Source organism: Chinchilla lanigera, unplaced genomic scaffold (genome assembly GCF_000276665.1).
Source record: "Chinchilla lanigera isolate Chin_1 unplaced genomic scaffold, ChiLan1.0 scaffold00053, whole genome shotgun sequence".
In the NCBI taxonomy this organism is placed as follows: domain Eukaryota; kingdom Metazoa; phylum Chordata; class Mammalia; order Rodentia; family Chinchillidae; genus Chinchilla; species Chinchilla lanigera.
This window is the reverse complement of record NW_004955454.1, coordinates 15,230,074-15,253,986: the sequence shown is the minus strand read 5'-3', so window position 1 is coordinate 15,253,986 and position 23,913 is coordinate 15,230,074. Positions and strand designations below refer to the sequence as shown.

At 38.9% G+C, this 23,913-nt stretch overlaps 1 protein-coding gene across 2 annotated transcripts in view; it reads left to right on the top strand.

The window, feature by feature from the left end:
• The window catches only part of Plag1 (pleiomorphic adenoma gene 1), a 42,628-nt gene extending 27,683 nt beyond the window's left edge, over nucleotides 1–14,945 (top strand). The window contains exons 3-6 of one of the 2 annotated variants that reach the window (XM_013520253.1): nucleotides 5,363–5,461; nucleotides 7,848–8,206; nucleotides 8,694–9,947; nucleotides 11,071–14,945. In XM_013520253.1, coding sequence (XP_013375707.1) covers nucleotides 7,965–8,206; nucleotides 8,694–9,947; nucleotides 11,071–11,083 — 1,509 coding nt within the window. In that variant the 5' untranslated portion in view covers nucleotides 5,363–5,461; nucleotides 7,848–7,964 and the 3' untranslated portion in view covers nucleotides 11,084–14,945. Of the gene's footprint in view, nucleotides 1–5,362; nucleotides 5,462–7,847; nucleotides 8,207–8,693 lie in introns of both variants that reach the window. The other variant, XM_005396081.1, reaches the window with a different exon arrangement.
• The last annotated feature ends 8,968 nt before the right edge of the window (nucleotides 14,946–23,913 follow it).

Sequence of the window (23,913 nt, the reverse complement as noted above, 5' to 3'; positions counted from 1 at the left end):
GCCGGCTCGGGGAGTCCGCAGGGGCCTCTGAGGCCAGGGAGGGAGCAGCTACCCCTGACGGGGCGCTTGCCTGGGAGCAGCCCTGTTTACTTCCATCTGTGTGGGAATAAATAGAAGTGGTTGTTTTTAAAACTGATTTTATCCTGGACAGCTACGTGGGCACAGCTTAAGGAAGACAGCTTGATGGTCTGTGCAGAGCCTTACCTGGATTTGATTGCATTTTTGTTATTTTTTAGTGCTACTTGAGCAGCAGCACATCAGGCAACATTTGTACCTCCGTATAGAGCGTGAACCCTTTTAAAGCCCTCATTTCTTTGAGACAGCGTAGAGCTAGTTCTGCAAAGGAACTTTCAAAACTAAGTAAAGCTTGGTTCCTTACAACTTACCTCGCATCTGATTTCTACCATTTCATTTGAAATTATAGACAGATTCAGTACGGGTGATTGAGAATTCACAGGTGAAACCTGGATTATTCTGTATTTGTAATTTTAATAGCATTAGGCAAATACACATACATGAGTGAGTGTGCAGGGTCCTTCGGTGTGAATATCTTTATAGTAGGCATCGTACAAACTTAAGGAGTTGTTGGTGCTGAGAAAGAAAGCTCATCACAGTTTGGAATACATGACCTGTGGACTGTTTCATATTGCTAGCTACATACTGAATATTTTGGAAATGTTTTATACAAATTGCTTTTTAAAAGCCCAGGAAATCCTATAAAAATGGAGTATTGATTAAATACCTTGTGTTATAATTTCAGGTGTTTGCTCTGACATGCCTCGCTCCGCATCCTTCCCTGCCTTTCGCACAATTCCTCTCGTTTGCTCTCCGCAGGTGCTAATTTCCCTGTGTGAAGAACATGAAAACACCTAACTGTACCCCATCTGTATTCTTTAGTTCTCTGATTTTGATAAGAACTTACAGCCCCAGGGGAACCCTCTCCCCTACCTCACCACATAACTTAGAGTTGGTAAAAGGTTACCAACTCGAAAATGCCGTTCTGAGTTACTGAGAGAGCTTTTTAAAAAGAAAACCTTTTTAACTCGGTGTGGCATTTTTGTCCTTAAAGTGAACAACCAAGGACAGTGTTTCTGAATTGGAAGCTAACGTTTGTTTTACTACTGCATTGCCGTCAGACTGTGTGTTCGTTTTGTCTGGGTATCCAGAGAACACAGCCTGAGGAGGAGCGCCCTATCTGTGGAAAGACGGAAGAAGTGACTCGGAGTTCCTCCGAACACGGAATGTCAGTTTTGAAATTTGTTGACATTTTCCTGTTAGTTCTTAAAAGCACATAGATTGGCAGTTTTTCTTCACTTCTCTATTACTTTGTATTATTTTATATTAAAAACATTTCTAAATATCAGTATGGCTTTTTGAGGAATTTTAAAAAAGATTGTCCCAGATCTACATTTGAATGAATTACTCAAAATCAGTCAAAAATATCAAATATAGCAATTCAAAAAGGCATCTTTTTGCCACTTAGAGGAAAATAGGTACCGTAGTTTTTCATACTCTGCTTGTGAATGGGTTGTTTGGGGACCGACCGTGACTCAGATGAGTGCGTGTGTCTCGCCTGCGCTTCCTGCTTCTGGGGGCTCCATTGTGTTCTCTGTGGGGTCCGCAGCCTTGTCCTGTGTCTTAGCTTCTCTGTCGCTCTGCACTGAGCACATGATTTCACTTCGGAAGTTTTCATCAGAGTAGAGGTTTGATTGGTGTTACTTACTCACGCTAGCTGATGCTCAGATCATCCAGAGAATACTTATTTTCTGAAGCAAAATATTTTAAGGAGCTTCTTATTCTTGTAATTGCTATTATTTTCATCTAAGTCTTCAAATGGCTAATTTTCAGTAAAATACCTTTCTGTTAACTTACTCAATTTGTTGAGCCAAATTATATCCTACTAATTTTATCTTGGACTTGAATACGTATATGCTGTGTCTACTCCTGCAAGTAATAATGAATAGGCCGGGTCACTGTCTCAATGGAAAACCTTTGCCCTATTTTATTTTTTATTTTGTTCACTCAGCAGTTACTTCACTGCCTTTTGTGGGGAACAAAACTGACATGGTCCTGCCCTTTGCTGCCTGGAGTCGGTTCATTCTCTCTTAGATTTTTATCACTGTGAGATAGTTTTTTTGTTCTTTACTAATAAGTAATTTTACAGACCTATGGTAATTGACTGCTGTGAGCATTTCCAAATTACCACATAATCATTGAAGCTGTCCTTTAAAAATGTTCTGCATATGCTGTTGTCCTTTAAAATTGACTCTCTTCATTTATTTTCTTGTTGATTCCGTGATACTATTCAAAACTCTTATTAGTGTTTTATACACATAAATTAAAACAGTATTAACTGGTAAGTTCCCTTTTGTAATTCACCTTATTTACTCTGTGTGGAAAACATGTTTTAAGCAAATGTTGACAGTTTTGAATTGTTTACTAATAATATTTTATGATTAGCATAAGGGAGAAAAAGTTTTGGTGATTGATTATATATGCCCTTAGCAAAGTCTCTGACTTTTAAATATGAAACAACTTTTGATGCAGGTAAGTGTTGTGGAAGTTTACAACTGTTAACAAAGTAACTGTCAAAATGTACACTGTAAGCTTGGCTAGGTGGGGAATGCCTGTAGTACCAGCATTCTGAAGGCCCGAGGCAGGAGAATTGCAACAAGTTGGAGGCCAGCTTGGAATATATAACAAGACACTTTCTCCAAAAAAAAGCACAATTTAAAATATAGAAAGTTTATCTACAGGTCTGTTCTTTGGAAGGCATCTCATAGAAACTGGTCTTATTTCTGATGTGCTACTCACTTGTGGTTATTTTTCTGTGTGAGTCACTATTATAGAATAATGTGAACACACAGGGAGATAAACCTGTGTATATGTGTATATGTGCGTGACCATGCCCGGTCTCCTCTGACGGCCATCTCTGTGTAGCCAGCGTCACTGTGCCGGGGGCAGGTGCCTGCTATGGCTCCAGCAGAAACGAAGGGTGTTCTGCAATGCGTTTCATCTAGGGTCATTTTAGATGGGTGTATGTGTTTTCTACTTTCTTCACAATTCTTCAGACCAAGGCAAAGAAGAATTTCCATCACTTGAAAAGCTTCTTTAACTTTTTTTTTTTAAGTACAAGTGTAAGTTTTGTAGCAGACTTCCATCTGCAATCCCAGTGCTTCTAATAGGTTTTTCTTTGTCCCAAAAAGAGAATACACTTAATTTTAGTTGAAATTTTAATTAGGATTACATAAATACAAGATAGGTAGGTAGGTAGAAAGTAGATAATAGTTCATTCTAATTAACTCCTTATTTCCTTTGTTTTGAGAAATAACAGTTCTTTGGTTATTTGGCAACTCGAAAGAATTCAAAATTGAATGAATTTAGGGAAATTAACCATAATTTGGGAGTTATTTAAGATAACTAACTTAAAATTCTGGCTTTATTATTTTATTTCTGATTATACAGTATACAACAGGGATAATATGTAGAGTGTATTGGAATATCTGCAAACAAGATGCATAAGTTTAAACTATATTAAAATATTTGAAGTATTTTATTGAAAAATATTGAATAGTAGTTATAAATAAAAAATTATGATTGTATTTGAAAATCAATAAAATTTATATTGGTTGAGAAAAGAAGAAAAAATAAGTTAAAGTTTACTTTATAAAACATCTCTTAAACTTTTTAAGTCTTAAAATTTATTTCCTTGTAGAGATCATAGCTAGAAGCTCTAGTAGACAAAACTGATACTGTCCCCTCTTCTGATCTTTGAAGTGCAGTGACAGGATTTATCCATTTGCAGATGGGTTGGGTAAGCTGCCCTTGTCACAAAATGCAGCAGAGTGACGGCAAAATAGGGTATGGGCATAAGCCCCTTTTGACACCACAAATGCTGTTAAGTTTTTGAGCTTTTATGGCCTTTGATCTAAAATGGCAATGATGGTAAATACACCCACATTCCACATTCACTGAACTGCAAGCAGGTACTGTACTAATGCTGAAAATGCTATACTTGTAAAGTACTTATATTACTAAGACAGCATAATACACAGAGTGGTCTTTCACATTCTTACCCAACAAAAACTATGTGCTCTGGGCAAGTAAGTATTTACAAAGTTAATGTTTACTGTTTTTGCAATTTTGATGTGCAGAATTCAGTTCTTCCATTTATGCATGTCCTATGCTTTACAAAGGAATGGAGCTTTTGCTTTTAACTTTTTAAAATCATTTATTGGTCTTTTTATTTTTCTTGGCTATTACACTGTGATAATAACACTTTTCACGTATCTCCCTTAGTAATTTTCTAATGATGCTTGAATGTCCTCAGATATTTTATTTATGTCATTAAATTCTGAAAGAATGAAAATTTTATTTCAAGGGAAATTATTAGATTGGTGTTTGAGCTTTGAAGTTATTTTCACTTAGTCTGTCATTGACACATCCTTTTGTTACTGTATTTTATCTATTTGATTTATATTACCATCTCAGGTTCTTGTAAAGATTTCTAAACGTTCATCTTCCAAATGAGTTTACTAATCTGCTTCGTATTCTCTATAACAGATTATTTTAGGTCTTTCTGTCCTTTAACTTTGTTTTAATGTTTACTAGTGCGATCACAAATTAACACATTTTTTTCTATGTGTGCTCTCAGTCTACTAAAAATCATGCTTCTATTGGGTGTTTTAAGCTATTTTAAGATTTTTTTCAACAGTAGTCTAGTAAACCAAATTATGCTTTGTTTCTTATACCTCCTGTTGCAGTATCAAACCTGTATTTAATTTCCCTTGCATGTTTTTGAAATCTGAACAGCACACAATTGTTGCTACACTTCACAAATCCTTGCAGTATCGTTAAAATAAATTAGCAGGTAACAGAAATATGGCTCCAAGAAGCCCAGTTGCACAAGTGTGTGCGGTGGGAGTGCTTCCAGCGTGAGACAGGTGCAGCTCCAGATGTGCGCTCCAAGTGGGAACGGCGTTCATCTCTTCCACAGTATCGAGCTTAATGAAATTTTGTTTAGTTTACAGGCAGTAACCCTAATACCCATTTCTCATGGTAGGCAAGGTAGGTTTTTAAAAAATTAAACTGAATTTGGGAAACAAGTGGGGAGTCATTCAGCATCGCAAATTGCCATTTATCTAGGTAATACTATTTTACTTTTTATTTCTGCATTTATTTGGTCATGTAAATGTGCTTGGAACTAATAAAATATGCAACTGGTGAAAATTAATGCATGACTTGTTGGCCGAGTGTGGAATGTAAGCATGTGCCATGAAACTGCAATTGCTTCGTCCTTCATTTCCTGTCGTTTACGCGCTAGTTCTGTTTAGAGTATAGTCCGTTCTTTCTTTTCCCATAGATTGGCCACAATGGGAAAGGTTGGATTCCACTCCCTTCCACGAAGAGTTAATGGGACTGGCTAAGATCAAACTCTGAGGCTTTTTCCATCTACGATCAGGTAAGCATCAAACAAAAACCACTGTCATTCTGTGCATGCACCTTTAACATTTTTAGTTGATATACATATTATGAATGTGGTCTTTTATTAAATGTTGAGTTTACAACATTATATTTATCCAGTAGATTTAAATGCACCTGTGATAACTAATTTGAGTTCTGTAATTTATTAAGATAAAAGGTATTAGCCGTGAGAAAATTTCAGCTGGTCTTAGGAAAGTGTAATATTTGAAATCAGCGCAGTTCCTCATTGCTCAGTATGTACATCCAAAGAGAATAACTCATCCGTTCCTCCATATTATGATCAATTTTAATATAATCAAACGTTTGTGAATTATTTTATGATGCACTCTTACTACATTTTTTCCAGTAACATAGAAGTCATTTTTTTCAGTGAGGATTCTCCACATTACAGTTGGATCTTGTAACACAAAGGCAATTATGACCAATCTTTGAGATATTTTCAATTTTAGTTATATGCAAGGATTTAGATATATTGCATCCCATTTCTCTTCTGCAGTTGAAAACCGATCTTCTAAATAGGTGCGTGAAAGCGTCACACTAGGAAATCAAATAATTGAAAATGAGTTTTTTCTCCTGTCAATACAGAATGCTTTATAGCAGGTCAGTATCCACAGCATGGCTATAATTTATGAGGGAGGCAGAAAAGCTGTCTTCTGAGCAAGACTACAACAGGAAAAGAACAAGAAAACCCAAAACCAGAGGAAACATACAGCGCTAGCATTGTCAGTGTCACTTGCATTGTGTAAATGTCACTTTTAAACCGCCCAGAGGATGGTCAGGCAATCTGAGCAACACGCAGGCCTTGCCTGCACCTGCCTGATCAAGAGATAGCTGGCTAGCTTTACCTATGTGCTTTTACCACTTTAATCAAATTAGTGGGTCGGCTGTGTTTTGTCTGCATAGCGACAGCCTCTGCATTCAAATAAAGAAGATGTATTATAACATACACTTAATTTTCTTTAAATATAGGTATTTAGAGCTTCTGTAAGAGTATAACAAATCTGTGAAAGTGAGTGTGCCTAATTTGTGAAGGTAATGTCAGTTTAATGCCAGAACAAAAGTGAGTAAGAAGTTGGTTTTCATTTTTTAATACATATTAGGATGAAAATGTAATCCGTTAGTAACTGATGAGACCCTTAACCACATTTTTCAATTTGAAGATCACATCTTTTTGGAAAGAGGTTGCTGTTGTTACCGTTTCGGTAGTCTCTGGAGAGCACCTCTCTAAATCACCTTCAGGGAATTGTAAGGAATCATTGACGCATTAGCTTGGGATTTTAGAGAAATTTGTTGCCTTAGTCTGAGAAAGAGTTGAGAATATTTACCGTCTCTCGTCTATGTAGGTTTCAATTCAGTGTTAATTTTTCGTTTACATGTAAAAGGACATACTCTTTGCTGTACAGGAGATACATTTCATTCTTCCTCACAGCACCAATAAACGCACTGAAACTGACACATCTTTCACCTCCTGAACACCGTGTGGCGGTGCGTTCTTGCACAGGTATTGTGCGGTACCAGAACTCACAACAGATGTGCTGCACTCGGGTTCCAGGGGTGTCAAAGACTAGACCCTCAGCTTCGCGGGGGGCCTAATGACTCCAGCTTACCTGCTAACCTCAGCGTGCCCAGGGAACATCATGGTTCTCTGTGACATAAAAAATGTTGAGGAAAGTAAGCATATTATTTCCCCAAAATGACAAGGAACCGAGCTCTTCACCTCATATAACATCAGAAGGTCTTCCCAGCTTAAGAGTGTATATTTGTTAAGAGAACCATGTGTACTCCTGACTCACAGGTCCCTCAGAGAATAGCGATGCTGATGTACATTGTCACTCCAGGTGGTACGTTCCACTCTGTCAGGCCACTAGTGTCTGGGCTTTAAAGTACTTCTTGTATGGACTCAGTGGTTCATAAGGTACTCAGAACAGTTTTCATTGTTTATCAGTTCGTGCCTGTCACAGAGTGTAAGTAGAGCTGACGTGTACAAATTAGAATGAGTTTCCTGAAACATTTTCACATTTTTAGTTAGATTTATGTTCTCTAATCCCTTGTGAAAACTGAAGCTTAATAATGCCACTATTACAGTCACGTTTTGGTGCTTCCTGAGAGTTCCCGCAGTCATTACTGCTATGCCTAAGTGCCTTTGTCAGATGGAATTTCAGGGTACGTATGAACTGTTCATTCTGAGCAATGCGATAACATGTATTTTGACGAATAATAAAGAAACCTACAGATATTACATTAGACCAGCTGAATCCATTTTATAGTTTCTTTTTTAATTCAAAAGCATCACATAGCAAATTAAAAAATTTTTTAAATTAAGTTTAGTTACAAACTAGTTGTTTCTTATTTTTTTTTTCCAGTCCCTTTTTGCTTTCTTTTACGACCACATGAAACTTGAGAAGCCACCTAAAGCTATATCATTTAGTGGAGTTGGGCAGTTCCCAAGTGTCCAACAAGAAGGCCTGGTTTAGGCTGCGATGGCCACTGTCATTCCTGGTGATTTGTCAGAAGTAAGAGATACCCAGAAAGTCCCTTCAGGGAAACGTAAGCGTGGTGAAACCAAACCAAGAAAAAACTTTCCTTGCCAACTGTGTGACAAGGCCTTTAACAGTGTTGAGAAATTAAAGGTTCACTCCTACTCTCACACAGGAGAGAGGCCCTACACGTGCACACAGCAAGACTGCACCAAGGCCTTTGTCTCTAAGTACAAATTACAAAGGTATTCAACTCTATTTGTCTTTCAGATTATATTTTCTCTTATGTTGGCCATTTGAAGCCATTGTAAACGTATGTATTTGTATACCCATTTTTCAGCTGATTTGCAGAGAGGAAATGTTAAGTAGATTAGAGCTTGGCTAGTTTTTAGTATTCTAATCACATACTTTTATGTGTTGGTGTCTTTGGACTTTTTTTAAATAAAATGCTTAATGACAGTACAATTTCCATTTGTATAAAGAAATTACAACAAGAAAAGGGTATTTACGTGAGTATATTCAGTCTTTCCCACTTGCTTTTGTAATGATAGCCAAGAACGGCTCAAGTTCTTAGTGTTTAGGGATGCTGACTATCCTCTTGGTACGTTAAGTTACACGGTCTCCCTTAGTAAGGGAGCTGTGTGTTAGCATATTAGTTAGCTGCCCCTTTTAAAAGTGTGTGTGGACCGGTTTCCTCGTGTAGTCACTCACAGACTGTATCTGTGTTTAAAGGCACATGGCTACTCACTCTCCTGAGAAAACCCACAAGTGTAATTATTGTGAGAAAATGTTTCACCGGAAAGACCATCTGAAGAATCACCTGCACACACACGACCCTAACAAAGAGACGTTTAAGTGTGAAGAGTGTGGCAAGAGCTACAACACTAAGCTTGGGTTTAAGCGACACTTGGCGTTGCACGCGGCCACCAGTGGGGACCTCACCTGCAAGGTGTGTCTGCAGACTTTCGAAAGCACCGGCGTGCTTCTGGAGCACCTTAAATCTCACGCGGGCAAGTCATCTGGGGGCGTGAAAGAGAAGAAGCACCAGTGCGAGCACTGCGACCGCAGGTTCTACACCCGAAAGGATGTCCGGAGACACATGGTGGTGCACACTGGAAGAAAGGACTTCCTGTGTCAGTACTGTGCACAGAGGTTTGGGCGAAAGGATCACCTGACTCGACATATGAAGAAGAGTCACAGCCAAGAGCTTCTGAAGGTTAAAACTGAACCAGTGGATTTCCTGGACCCATTTACCTGCAATGTGTCCGTGCCTATAAAAGATGAGCTCCTTCCGGTGATGTCCTTACCTTCCAGTGAACTGTTATCAAAGCCATTCACAAACACTTTGCAGTTAAACCTCTATAACACTCCGTTTCAGTCCATGCAGAGCTCGGGGTCTGCTCACCAAATGATCACAACTTTACCTTTGGGAATGACGTGCCCGCTAGATATGGATGCCGTTCATCCCTCACACCACCTTTCCTTCAAATATCCGTTCAGTTCTACCTCATACGCAATTTCTATTCCTGAAAAAGAACAGCCATTAAAGGGGGAAATTGAGAGCTACCTGATGGAGTTACAAGGTGGCATTCCCTCTTCATCGCAGGATTCGCAGGCATCGTCATCCAAGCTAGGGCTGGACCCTCAGAGCGGGTCCCTAGATGATGGTGCGGGGGACCTCTCCCTGTCAAAAAGTTCCATCTCCATCAGTGACCCCCTCAACACACCAGCATTGGATTTTTCTCAGTTGTTTAATTTCATACCATTAAACGGTCCTGCCTATAACCCTCTGTCAGTGGGCAGCCTTGGAATGAGCTATTCCCAAGATGAAGCACATGCTTCTGTTTCTCAGCTCCCCCCGCAAACACAGGATCTTCAGGATCCTGGAAACACTCTAGGTCTCGGGTCTCTGCACTCACTGTCAGCAGCGTTCAGCAGTAGTTTAAGCACAAGCACCACCTTGCCACGTTTCCACCAGGCTTTTCAGTAGGTCCTGGGACGTGGGTGTATTACAGAAGTGTGTGTGCAGCCCTGCCTTAGATGACCATTTTTATTTTAGTGCCTACTTTAAGACAGTATAAAAGTTTCTGCTTTTGTATAATACCAGTTTTCATTAAGCCAGTATAAAATAGAAACTAGCTTTTTAAATGAGCTTTGGAACCATTCATGTTATGTTTACCTGGGTGTTTTGTCCTGATTCACTGCCAATTATCATAGTCTGAAAGTTTTATTTCATATAGGAAAGCCATTATTATTAATAAAATTTCGCAAGCCCCACATTCAAATTATTTTTAGATCTTAAAATTTTCATTTTTGTCCAGTAACAGTGGCTCTACCTTTTAACATTTGGCTCCTTAAAATTTTTTTTGCAATACAGTGTAAATTTTATAAAATCCATGTGAATAACTCAGAAGTTTTAAAATTTTTACTAGCCATAAATGAATTCATAAATATTTTAAAAGAATTAATCCAGTTTGAAAAGATAGCAAATATTTCTTAGATATACCATAATTTCAGATCAGTATATTTTGAAGACTTGCTATTGTCTTGGACAATATTTGCTAAAATACAGAATGTGTAAGGAAAACATAAACCAAAACACAAAGTATCAGTGTTTGTAGCAAAAAGAGATTCCTAATGCTGTGACGTGTACTCTGTGTAGCATAATAGTTGGCCCTTAATTATTAGTACATGGCCTCTTTTGCCACAGTTCAACCTTCTTGACTTGCTAGCTTTCCATTTAATAATATTAATAGTGTATGGCATCTGGGGTCTTCAGGGAAGATGTATATAGGTAGTTCTCCTTAATCTTTCCTGCCTTTCACAGCCAGATGATGGCTCAAGTGCACCAGCAATATTTTTTTGGGTTATTGGTTCACAGTCCAGAATCTAGAGTTACTACAGAACTATAGACAGTAGTGTATTATCTCAGAGTGGACTGTCTCAGCCTCTAAGGTCTGGTAAACAGACCAGGAAGTCAGATGTAAAGTACACGGTTAAACCTTGGAACTTGTGTAGGGATCAAGTCTGCGGATGCCAAGGTTGAAAACTAGACTCTTCAGGAGCAAAGTAAGAGCATATCACTTACATCACTTCTCTTTCTTTTTAGGCTTAAGAATTGATGGAAATACTGACTGAACATTATAGGAAAGAATTAGAATGCCTTAAACAGATTCAAACATCCAGGAAATTTAAAAATTCCATTGAAAGCTAGACTTACATCACTTCTTGCTGAATATGATACGTCTTTCTTTAAGAGCCAAAAGCAGAAAACAAAAAACAACATTCTTGCCCCATGGTATTTTTCTTAGTAAATGTGAATCCGTCTTTCCCCTGCTATTTTCAGATGAAGAAGTTGCAGTTAAAACAATTTGAGGAATTACCACAAAGTTTTAAGTAAAAATATATACAGTAAAACCCCACTTTTACACATCTCTGGAAAATGGGAAAAATGTTGCAAATAAGTTGAATTTGTAGAGGGTAGAAAAGTAAAGCAAGCACTATCATCTTTGTTAATGTGAAGATAACAATCGAGAATATTGTTTCACTGACTAAAATAGTTACGGGCTTTCTTCACTTTAGGAAACCACCATAGTCTTCTCAAAGGTCCAATTGTATTTTTCAAAGGGTCATTGGGGACATCAATCTAAGAAACATATCTAGTAAGCACGTGTTAACACCTTATTTTGGGACCTCGTCCCTTGGGGCGGGGGTGAGGGGGAAAGGGTTATAGAAGAGTATATATCTCTTTAAAAAATTCTAAGCACTCATTAGCCCTGTATGGGAACAACTTCACTGCAGATTGCAATGTTTACCAAGAATTTCTAAAAATGAGTGCAGATTACTGAGTATAATACATTATTTAAAATATTTGGGAGTAGTATAATTTGTGGAGAAATGTAAATTGTAATAATGTAAATGGGGGTTTCACTATATATATTATATATATACACACATATCGCACTTCATAGAATCAAAGTTGCTCTCTAAAGGAGCTTTGGCTCCTGATATTTTATCGTGCTCCTATTTTTTTTAATTCTAGGAGCAGTAGTTTTTATACCTATGTATTTAAATTTTATTATGAAAAATTACATTTTATTAAAGTGTGTTCCAAAGGCATTAAAATTATATATGTTAATAAGGAGATGCATCTTTAAACTTTTCAAGCTGCTCCTAAGCTTTTGGTTAGGAGAATATTTGCTCTGAAAGTAGGCTTTTTGCTCTGCTTCATTACCGCTTCCTTTAGTTTCTATGAAACAGATTGCTTACCTAAATCTAATTGAATGACTAGTGTTCAATATTGCTTTAATCACCGTTAAAAAGGACAAAAGAAACTCGGTCAGAGAGTACTTGGTGAGAGGAGAACCTACTTTAAATAGTAATCGCAGACAGCAGGTGTGGAAGCGCTGCTTTCTCCTGTCTAAAGTTTGCCTAAACAGACGTTGGCCTTCGTAGGCTGTGCTTCACTGCTAATAAGAAAGGGAGTATCACAATTTACAAAACCGCGTGTTTTGGGACTGGGGCCCGACGCCATGTATGTCAGCCTGCGTGGAACTCCAGCACGCGGAGGCGCAGCGTCCCGGGCACCCGTGTTACAGCTGTGACCGCGGGGTCTTACTCTCCCATGTGCCCCGTTGTGCCTGTCGCTGCCCCGCAGACTTCAGATAACACTAAGAGGGAACTCGGCTGACATTGGAATTGTGTTGTAAATTGACTGCGGTGCTCACTAAACCCCTCTTGATAGAGTTTCTATTAAAGATGAGGCAGATTTGTTGAATTGCACGGTGTTCTCACAAGGATGTAACACAGAATTGGCCTTTTATTTTCCTAGAAAAAAATTTCATTTGTTTTTGTCTGTTTTCATCCTTCAGTGGCCAGAATCATCATCTTTGAAATTTCTGGTAGTGCCTTAGCTTGGTTTAAAAAAAAAGGGATTAACGTTAAATCAAAGTATTTTAGTATAGAATTGGGACCTCAGACAAGATATTGAACCTCATTCAGTTTGACTTCCTTTGTGCTTGTGCAAACTAGATCACCAAACACAGAGGTATGAATGTGGAGAGATCTTGGCACTGTAAGCAATAGTATCCACTGATTTACACAGGTACCAAATAATCATTGGTCACTGTTCAAACTTTCCCTCTGAAACCCTGTTGCCAGGTTCAGTTCTTTAAAACTTCGGTTGTTCTGGCTGATCATACAGCACTCTTTGTGCAGGTTTTTAATTTCAGTTAGTGTTTCTTTCCAGCTGTGTATTTTTGCCTGTTCGTTGCTTGTGCTTCATTTTCCGTAGTCGTCTGTGGACTAGAGTGATATATTGTGTTAAATTGGACAGTAGCGGTTTTTAAAAACCACATACTGACCGAAGCATGAGCCAGAGCTGATTGCTTTATTAAGCTAAGAATGAATGTTGTAGAGCACATGTGTTCAGGGTCGTTCGTCTAGTGAGCAATACACATATTGTAGGCCAATATATTTTTTTTTAAATAGAGCTTGGTCAACCTCTCTACTACACATATTACAAGATATAGCACTTTCAAAATGAATCTAAACCTTTACAGAAACTTTGTTATAGGTTATGCCTTTTATTTTAAGACTTATAATGTCTCAAGTGCCATTAGATGATATATAGGTAGGCCTTTGATATATAATGCTTTGTGTACAGAAATGGTAGATGGTATTTTAAACAGGTACATTTTTACAGTGTTTTCTTATCAATTTGCTATATTGCACAGAATCAGTGTGTGTCTTTTCATACAGTTTTACAATGGTTTATTTTTTTACAAGGTTTACGTGTCTCAAAGCACACTGTCTTCCCAGTACGTAAGTTAAGAAATACCAGTTCACCCAAGTTGCTTCTAGCCTACTGAGATCCATGTGACATTGGAGGAGGTCTTTACGACATTGAGTATTCAGCATTAGCAATGGCGGACTGTTTTCTCCACAAGGGAGTGCCTGAGTGAGTTTGTCTTACTTTTCTCACTCTGTCTCAGCCAGGTCTGCAACACAGACAATAGTCTGTTTTGATTATTTAGATCAACGTTGATTGTGTTGTGCGTTTTCATGCTAAAAGCCCACAAGAGAGCTCCTTTGGGGTCATATAAAACAAAATAACCTAGTTAATGGCACCTTTGCATCACTATTTGGCCTTTCCATAACGTTATCAACCCTCTGAGGACAGGAGACCATGCCTTTTGATAAGTTATCAGGCTCTAGAAATGGCAGAACTATTGCTAATGTATAAAACACTTTATTGTATAAGCTTCAGTGGTACAAGTGAACCAGAATGAATGTCTATCTTCTCAGAAACACTCCTTCAATGTTACCTTGGGTCATGCTGCTAATGTAACATGGGATACAACTCTTCATGGTGCTACAAACTTCTCTGTCTTGCTAGTTGTTTTTTTACCCATAGGAAAAGCACTACGTTCGGTGTAAAGGTGTACAATATATTTTTATACTGTGACTTAACATGTCAGTAACAGACTTTTACACCACCACAGTGTGTTCATGTGCACGTGCAAAAGGAGGTCTTGGACGTGCAGATGTTACCAGCACAAAGCCAGCTTTTGCCCACAAGGTGACTGTCACTCAGAACGGAAGGTGGGCTTATTACACGGGGTGTGGAGTGAAGGACAGCTGTACGTTACTAACAGCCCTTTGAATTTAACAAAAACTGGGATCCATTAGGAAGTGGATCGCATCGTGCCTGACCATCAGCTGGACTGCTGAAATTGTATTTTTAGCTAATGAGAAAGTGTTCGGACTAGTACTCTAAAAATGTTCTAATGGTAAAGTTTTGAGTCATAATAGAAAAGAAAAAAAAAACCTGCATTCCAGACTGAATTTTGTATATTTTTATTGCATTTAAAATTGCTATTCTGTGATATTGGGAAATCAAGTGGCTTATCATGTATATCATGTACTTAAAAATGTATTCACAAACTACTGTTGTATTTGTATAAAATATAGATAAAGATCATATTTTTGTGTGTGTGTATAAGCTCTGTAAAATAGCAATCACATTTCGAAGCTGCAGTGATACTACATTTTAAACATTCACATCCAAAAAAGCAGGCTATTTATTGTCCAGATACCCAGATTTAAAATATTAACTTGCTGCTAATGAAACAGTAATAGTACTGCAGCTTCTTGTGGCCTTAAGTGTTATGTTTGCTGTAAGAAAAAGATGTGAATTCCACAAAATACCTGAATAAAATTATAGAATGACTTTAGATAAAGTAGATCTTACTGAAATTTTCATAGGAGATGCTTTGTGACATTGTTTTTCATTCTATTTTTTTTTTTCATTTGATAAATATAAGACTCACTGCTGGATCTAAGATAGTTCTTTGTTGAAATGTAAGGTTCTAGGCAGTATTGTTTTAAAACTTTTGTGTCTTCATAAGAAGGACAACAATTGTAAATTTGTAGAAAGTCTACACTAATCCTACTGAGTTTAGAATCCAGAAAGGCTATTAGGATGTTTCTTGTTGAGGGGGAGGTAAAATTGGCATTTAGCATTCCTGTAATACTTACTGTCTGTCAATACTATAAATTACCCTTTTCCTTATCCCAAGTTCCACTCAGGTTGTTTACCTAAAATTTTGCTTTGAAAAGCACTCTTGACATTCATGTGGACCAAAGGTTATCACACATCTATCATTCAGCTAAAACTCGTCCATTGAACAGCTGATGATACATCTTCCAAGAGAGGGATATTCTAACAATGTAGTGAATACCTATCCCGGAATCAATTGTGGAGATGGTGTGAATTTCACAGTATATCTCTCAGTGCAATAGAAGAAATTCTTCCTTTTCCTTCAGCGCTACAACTTTCAGAGGGTAAGGAAAATAAAGAATGATGTCTGGGTAGTTCCTCCTTTCTCTTAGTTCCAGCAAATCTAGAAGTATCTCCCTGTTAATTCATAGAATTAACACTAAATATGTTTGTAATGAAGCCCATTCATATGAAATAGTCCAAGAAGAGTTTACAAAAGCAAAATGCTTTTCCTTTTTATAGTACTTGAGTAGAACATTCTGAAAAAATACGGGATTAATTTAATGTATAAAATTATTTAAGGTATAACCTCCTTTATGGAAAATTAATTTAAAATGTAGTTTATGTATTGCATCATAGGCCCAAGGGGCTAAGAGACTTTCTCAGAAAGTTTTAAATGAAAAGTTCATGTGGATAGCACGCCAGTAAGAGGAAAAACCAGCCTGTCTCTAGACAGCTTGAGTTTTGTGTAATTATTCATTAATTGAACACTTCCTCAACAAGCATTTCTTAATCAAAAGTGCACCACTTTGGTGGTTTCTTGAGGTGTTCCAAAGAAGTCGGCGGTAGAAGTTTGCTCCTGATCAACCACCTGAACACGGTGGTGGCGGCAGCCAGCTGTGGGCAGGTGGCTTCGCTGTCCCCCTTTCCACAGACCAAACGCATTCAAACACGGGCCATTTCAGTATAAACAACAAAACCAGAAAGTCTTAAGTTCAACCGCATTCTCTTTGTCTCTTGGCTAGTGTAATGGCTCCTCCTATCGCTTGGCTGGGCCTCCATAACCAGTTCCTGGTCAAACATCATTTGAATGTAACCGAGAAACTATCTTTTAGAGGTGATTGATACATCAGTAGACTGAGTAAAGCACATTACCCTCCATGCTATGGTAGGGCCTAATCCAGTCACTTAGCTCTTACCAGAAAAGACTGCAGTCCCCACGAGTGAAAAAGAATTCTGCACCCAGACAGCCTCAGGCTCGAGCGGCAGTGTCCTCTTTCATCTCCTGCCCTGTGGTGTTGGACTCGGCAGCCCCCACAGTCACACCCAGTTCCTTAAATCTCTGGATACACAATTTATTGGTTCTGTCTTTCTGGAGAACCCTGTTGTCTTGGCTATATTTCTCTCATTGCTGAGACAAAATACCTGATGCCCAAAATGAAGGAAGGAAAGGTTTGTTTAGCTCACGGTTTGTGGAGGTTTCAGTCCGTACTGGGCTGGCTCCAAGGCAGGGTGGCACGTGGCAGAGGGCAACAGTTCATCATAGAAGTGGGAAACAACAAAAGCAACAGGAGCAAAAGGGAGGAGCGGAAAGAGCAAGCCTCCTTCCCTCCCTTATATTGTATGCAGGCTGCCCACCCCAGGGCAGGTGTAGCACTCACACCCAAAATCCCAGCATTGGATCATGAGTTAATCAAAAACTCTAGAATCCCACCCCATGACTGCACAAGGCTGTGGCAGAACATCCAGACACACAGCATAACACCTGTCTAATACAGCTTGTTTCAGTCATCATTCTCTAGGGCGGCTTATTTTATCTTGAAGGAAGTGGAAACACTTCTCTGATATTCTGGTACCACAAAGCACATAAATTCACGGTTTCTGTCTCCCTTAGAAAAGCAATAGAAAAGATAACCTTGCTTGGAGGTGATAGCTGTGGTGTGACTCTCAAAGTCACCTTTTCTTTGCTGATAATCTTTGGCTGCAGATGGGAATGGTTTCTCCCCGTAATTTTTTAAAATAGAAGCAGCTAACCTTGCTTTACTGCATAGATGCATACTTGAAAGCCAGTGACTATTATAAATGCACAAATAGGAATGTCTGTAAATTGAATCTTTTTGAGAAGAGGCAGGTTATCCATTTATAATACCACAGTCCAAGCCCTGGGGTTTTGAGAGGATGAGACTGGGAAATACATAAGTTTTTCATGTAAGATACGCATTTTTTAAAAATACATGTGTATCTTACGGTATTAGAATTTTTGAAAGGGTTTATTTTTGGTGTGTTCCGTTTGTCGTTAGACAGCTTTGATCTTTCTTGAGGCTTCTTTCAGTGTTGCCGGTGCAATTGGTAGTCCTGGCAAACTGCTGTTTCTGAAAATACCTGATTGATCTGTTATCAGTATTCGCATACACCTGGTGGCATTTCCTAAGCAGGTTTCTGTGACCAGATTTTCATGCCCTAGGAATGTTAGTTGTGTTAAGCAGGGTAGTTAATCTCAGCCAGGGTGCCCTATGTAAAGATTTAAGATACATCAGCCTGTGTCACCCCCAGAACGAGTGGTGATCAGCGACTGGAACAAACACAAACCCAATATGCGTCTTGAAGATCATTTTATTTGAAGTCAGGAAAATGAGCTCCCCGGTCTCAGTTTTTTAGTCAAATTACCTTTTGCAGGGATGAAACGCTACTTACTGTAATTTTTGTTATAAATTGTTTCACATTTCTCCACATTTATTCCAAAGCACTAGCCATGAGATCTTCAAGTTAGTGATTTGAAGGGCCCTGAAAATTTCCTCCTGTTATTAACAATATCCACCCATTTCCTTTTTGCATCCTCATAATGAGTTCTCTGGTACTTATAATGGGCCCTATGCTACCCCTGACTTTGCCCTTCGCCTATCCATACCCATTCTGTTCTCCATCCTTAGCGTGCTTTCTTTTCTCCTCTTGCCCAGAATCCACATGCTGAAATCTCACCCATCCTCCAGCCTTTTCTTAATGGTCTCTCTTCCATGAAACAGCTTCTGATCTCACCCACTGAATGTAATAAACATCCCTCCAAACATTTAGTACAGTTCATTAGATCTTCTCTCCTAAGCACGTGAGTGTAAATAATTCTAAGCACATGGCAGATAGTAAGTACATATCTTTTGGATATAGGGCAAATAGAGAGTGCTCTTCACTAAAAGCTTGGCCATTTATAAAAAGACATTCTTTCAAATTTTGATCCTAGAAAATAAAAAATATCGACTGGGTTTTATTTTATTTTGTCTTCTTCAGACGGGTTTTTTTAAACATTTTAAAAATAAAAGGAAAACATTAACAAACAGACATCCATTTACAAAATAGCATAAGAACAATACAAGCAATACAGAGTTACAGACAAAGTGGTAGGAAATTAACAATGGTTGTTGTATTATGTACTGATATCTTCAAAATGGTTTCTCAGGAAAACAGAGATATGCAGAATTGATCAAATAAGTAATCATTAACTGTTCCTTTCAGTAAAGCAATAGAAGTCAGTAGTACAACTTTGTTAGCTATCTTGTATATACATACATAATTTCCCCTTCTTTCTTTTCTCTGTTCCTTCACCCCAGTTGCTCTTTACTTTTGAGCATTTTCCTTTCTTTTCACAACGTCTGTCCTACCTCCTAATTTTTATTCACTCTTTCAGGTTCTTACACTGTGAGACAATACGTTACTTACACATGGAGGTCTGCTTTATTTCACTTATGTGTATGGTCTCTAGTTTTGACCATTTACCTGTAAAAGCCTCGAGTTTATCTTTCTTTATAGCTGAGACAGGGTTTCACTTTGCAGTTCAGGCTTACCTTGAACTCACTTTGTAGTCCAGGCTGGCCTTGAACACACAGCAATCCTCCTGCCTTGGCTTCCCAAGTGCTGCGATTACAGGCATGCACCACCATGCCTCACCTGGTAATTGGGTGATTTCTGTTCTATAGAAAAGTATTGCATGCATTTAAGATTATGTAAACATACTTAAAACTGTTTTGTCCTGCTTTCTGCATGAGGGCAAGCAAATTCTGCAACTTTGTACTACAATTTCTTCAGTAGGAAATCCCTCAGTTGGTTGACTACAGTGGAGTCAAACTAGATATCCTTAAGGATTTTACTTCCTATAACTTTTTACTTAAAAACTGTAGCCATGCAGCCTTTAACTCTGAATCATGAGGATAAACGGGGAGAAACCCATGGTTCGCAGGTACCCACGATTTGAAAGGGATGGAGACCTACCATCAGCCTGCCCAGAAACACACAAAGGTGGAAGTCAGTGGGACTACATTAAACCCAGTTGTTAAACAGCTGTTCAAGCAAGAGGTGAATTCTGGGATGAGACGATTCCAAAAGCAAATTATACTCAACATAAAATTCAAATGATTCAGAGAAGCAAAAGCTGAATTAACATGTGTATCTCCAGAAAACAGAAGATCATAAAGAAATGGTGAACAATAGTACTAATAATTCTTGGTCACATCTAAGTTATTAATAATTTTCTAGAGAATAAGTATTTCCATAAGAGATAGATCCTAATGCAGTATTTCTCAAAATTCTGCAAATATTCTCAAAACACAGGGAGGAGGAGTAAGAGAAGTCCATTAACCCTCTGGTGACACGCATGAATCCACATAACAAGGTCCAGTGGAGTTTGTTACAGAATTCAATTGGGTGGAAAGCAGGTTACAGCAAAAATAGTATTAGAGAAATTTAACTTTTTAAAGAAATCTAGAAGATCTCCAAATTCTTCCTGTCAGGAAGTAAGGGGAAGCGGTAATGACCGCCCTTTACACATCAAAACCGACGGCAGGGCTGGAAATTAAGGCACAGTTCAGGCTTGGGGAACTGGACAGGGTGACAGGAATGACTCGGTACGCCGGCTCAAATCCAAATCCTTGACGAACAGCATCCAGTCATTCATTCCACAAAACTTACTGGAAACCTGCTTTTCCCCAGACATTATTCCACAGGCAGGGGGCACAGTACTGAACAGAACAACCTCGGTTACGCATCGTATAGCTTATGCTGTTGGAATGAGCTCAAGGAGTCAAGTAAGAGTCGCCCTGGCCCTAGTTACAATGTTCTCCAAAAACATACTCTTCTTGACTTGAGAGAGGGTTATGTCCCAGTAAGCCCACGGTAAATGGAATTTAGTACAAGCCAAATATGCACTGACTATATCTATCCTCCAGAAGGCCCTAGCTCAGCAACAGCGTGCACTATTTTCTGTCATGACTGGCTGGGGCCCTGCTGCTGCCAGTGACCATCATGAAATGAAAATTAGGGCATAAACTGGGTGTCAGCCCTCTCCCGCACATCCCACCTGCCCTCACGCCCCCCCAACCCCCAAAGCTTAAGCAAAAGTGTCTTGGGCGGATTCCAGTTTCCCAACTCTTCAACTGTTTGATGCAAATGTAGCACTGAGAAAGACCAGGACCCGGGCCAGGGCGGCCAGGCCATCAGTACATCCAGCGGGTGGAATGTCAGGAGGCTGTGTGAATGGAAATTAGCAGCTCGTGAGTATCAACTAATTTTGAAAATTTGATGAGACATGAAAATTGATCACACACACAAAATACAACTCCCCCCAAAAAACGTAGTGGGATAATTCAAAGGACATTGGTAAAATTTAGTATGGGCATCCTGAATCCTCTTAAACGCTAATAAACATTGCCAGATTGCTCTCCAAGTATGGCAGCATCAGGGCACATTTGTTTGCTTTTGTTCCTAACTTTTGAAGGTGAACACTTACACGAACTTATGCTTCTGTACATCCCTACTTGTATGAGCTTACTTTTCCAGATGGATATTTTTATCATCACTGTCCTTATTATGAAGATCTTGAAATATCCCAACAATTTGGGGTCATAAAAGAAATGCGTATTACCATTGGTACAATTTTTCAGCTAAATATGTAATGTAAAAGTGTAGTCTTACTACATCTGCACTGCTATAGCAAAGTACGTGGCTAAAATCCTGGACCAAGGAAGCAGCACAATCAGGTTCGGGAGAGGGCTTCTTTCTGGGTTGTAGACTACAAAAATCTCATTACATTCTTACATGGACAAAAAAGGTGACTCCTTCCCTAGCCTCTCTTTATAGGGACCCTCATCCTGTTCATGAGGGTCCCATGTCATGACTTAATAGCCCCCAAAGTCCCCACCTCCAGATGCCCTCTCATTAGGATGAGAGTTTCACCATAGGAATTTGGAGAGAGGAGGTACAAGCATTATAAAATTTTTCTTAAAAATTTTTTTAAAAAGAATATTTCAAAATTTTTTCCTAAAAAGTTACTAGTACAACTCCACAGAACAACTGTATAGTACATTAACATGAATAAACAACTCCACAGAACAACTGTATAGTACATTAACATGAATAACTTACTACAAATATATACAGATGAATTTGCTGGGGATGGGCAGTCTCCTCATTCCAGCCCTTGACCACCGAGAACAATGCACCAATGAACACTTGATCACAGGGCCTTTTAAAGTGACCTATGGGATACATTCTTAGAAGTGGAGTTTGTAGGCTGAAGGTTATTTGAAATTTTAATTTTAAGAGATGTTTCTACATTGCTTTCCAAGAACATTAAAGTTCAGTTGCTGTATCAATTCCCATCTGAAACATTCCTATGGTGATATGTAAAAACACTGTCCTCCGTCTTACTCTGGTAAGGCGCAGACATTACATTTCTTTCACTTTTTGCTTTTCTGACAAAAGTGACATTTTAACTGTTACTTTAATTTGCATTTAACTTACTATTAAAATTCAATGTCTTCATATATTTATTTGGTGGCTTTTTTTTCTGTGGCTTGCCTATATTCATTTTCACTTAGTTTCTGGTCTGTGTGTAAGATTTTTTTGTTGAATAGAGAAATTAACCAGTTGTCATCTGCATTGTAAATTTTTTTCAAGCACTATTGTTTTTCATGCCTTTGGCATGACAAATAACATAGACACCATTTTTAATGTTTTAAACTTTATGTAACCATGTATGAGTACATTGTTTTTTCTATAGCTATGGATTTCCAGGCTTTATTATATGGGATAGAGTCCCAGGAATAGAATTCTTGGCTGAAAGGTATCCGTATCTCCCTCACTTCCAAGTTTAGATTTTTATTTTTCATTGTTAAATTTCAAACGATTTGTTTTCATATCAGCTTTTAAAATGCTGATAATTTGTAAATTTCTTCCAGAAAAGTATGTGATTGTGCTGGCATCACAGGGCTATTGCTACCTGCACTGGCCCCTGCATCACCGCTGCCACCACTACATGCCGACCTCTCGGTAAACCAGAGTCTAATTCTCGACTTTTTGTCCTGTGCTATTTATCTGTTTGTCTGTTAGCGTATAATACAATTCACATGCTTAAAGTGATCGAAAGGTAGGTTCTATTAACTAGCCTGGCAAATCTCTCGGCTGTTCTTTTCATATTTTTTTTTAGCTAGTCTCATAATGATCTGTTCGTCACAAAAACTTTAACAATGTTTTATCCAATCCCCCCCCACAAAAAAACTGTTTTCCCCTAACCGTATTGTAATTGGGAATTGCAGTGTATTTCCATGTTAGTTTTGAGAAAAGTGACATATGAATAAAATTTTAAGTCCAAGAGCACAAGAGACCAATTCACGTCTTTTAATATTACAGATCTGTAAACTCGGCGTTCGGTCCTTCTTGTTCAAACTTTTTTCTCTGTGATTTTAAATTTGTCTTTCCATTCTCATCTGGACTTTTATGGCTAGAACATAAAAAGCAGTTGATTTTTTTTTTAACGTTTATGACCTATTTACTTAACCAAATATGAGTATTCGAATTTATTTTTTTCTCTATTTATTGGACTTAACTAAAACATGTATTCCTACCTTCAGCAAACCGATACTTTTAGTATTTTCTAATATGCGTATTATAGTCACCTCACATTTTTGTCTGCGTGCATGCGGTGAACTCTCGGAGGAGCGGTTAAAGATGCTGCTGCGCCCCGGTGTGTCTCCTGGCGTTAGCGGAAATGCTTTCAGCGCTTTCATATTGAAGATGCTTGCCGACAGTGTGGGGAAATCTAGGCGTCTCTGCTATAACCTGATCTCTTGCTGAAGAATCTTATATTCTAAAAAAAAACGGCCCCCAGAATAGGAGGGCTCCGGGCGCTTAGTGTCCGCACAAGCGTGCCCTCCAGCCCTCGGCTGCTGCGCGGCGGCAGCGCCCCGGCCCTCTGCGCCCCGGCCCTCTGCGCCCCGGGGGCGTGTCCGGGGCGTGTCCTGGGGCGTGGCGATGGCTGTGGGGGCGGGGCCAGAGTCCCGGGCCCGCCCAGGTGCAGCGCAGGGCGCGTACGCATGCGCGGCGGGGCCGGTGCTAGGCGGTCTCCCTGGAGCGGTTGCTCTCTGCTGGGTGCGCGGGCGCGGGCTTCGCTGCAGCCGGCGGCCGGCG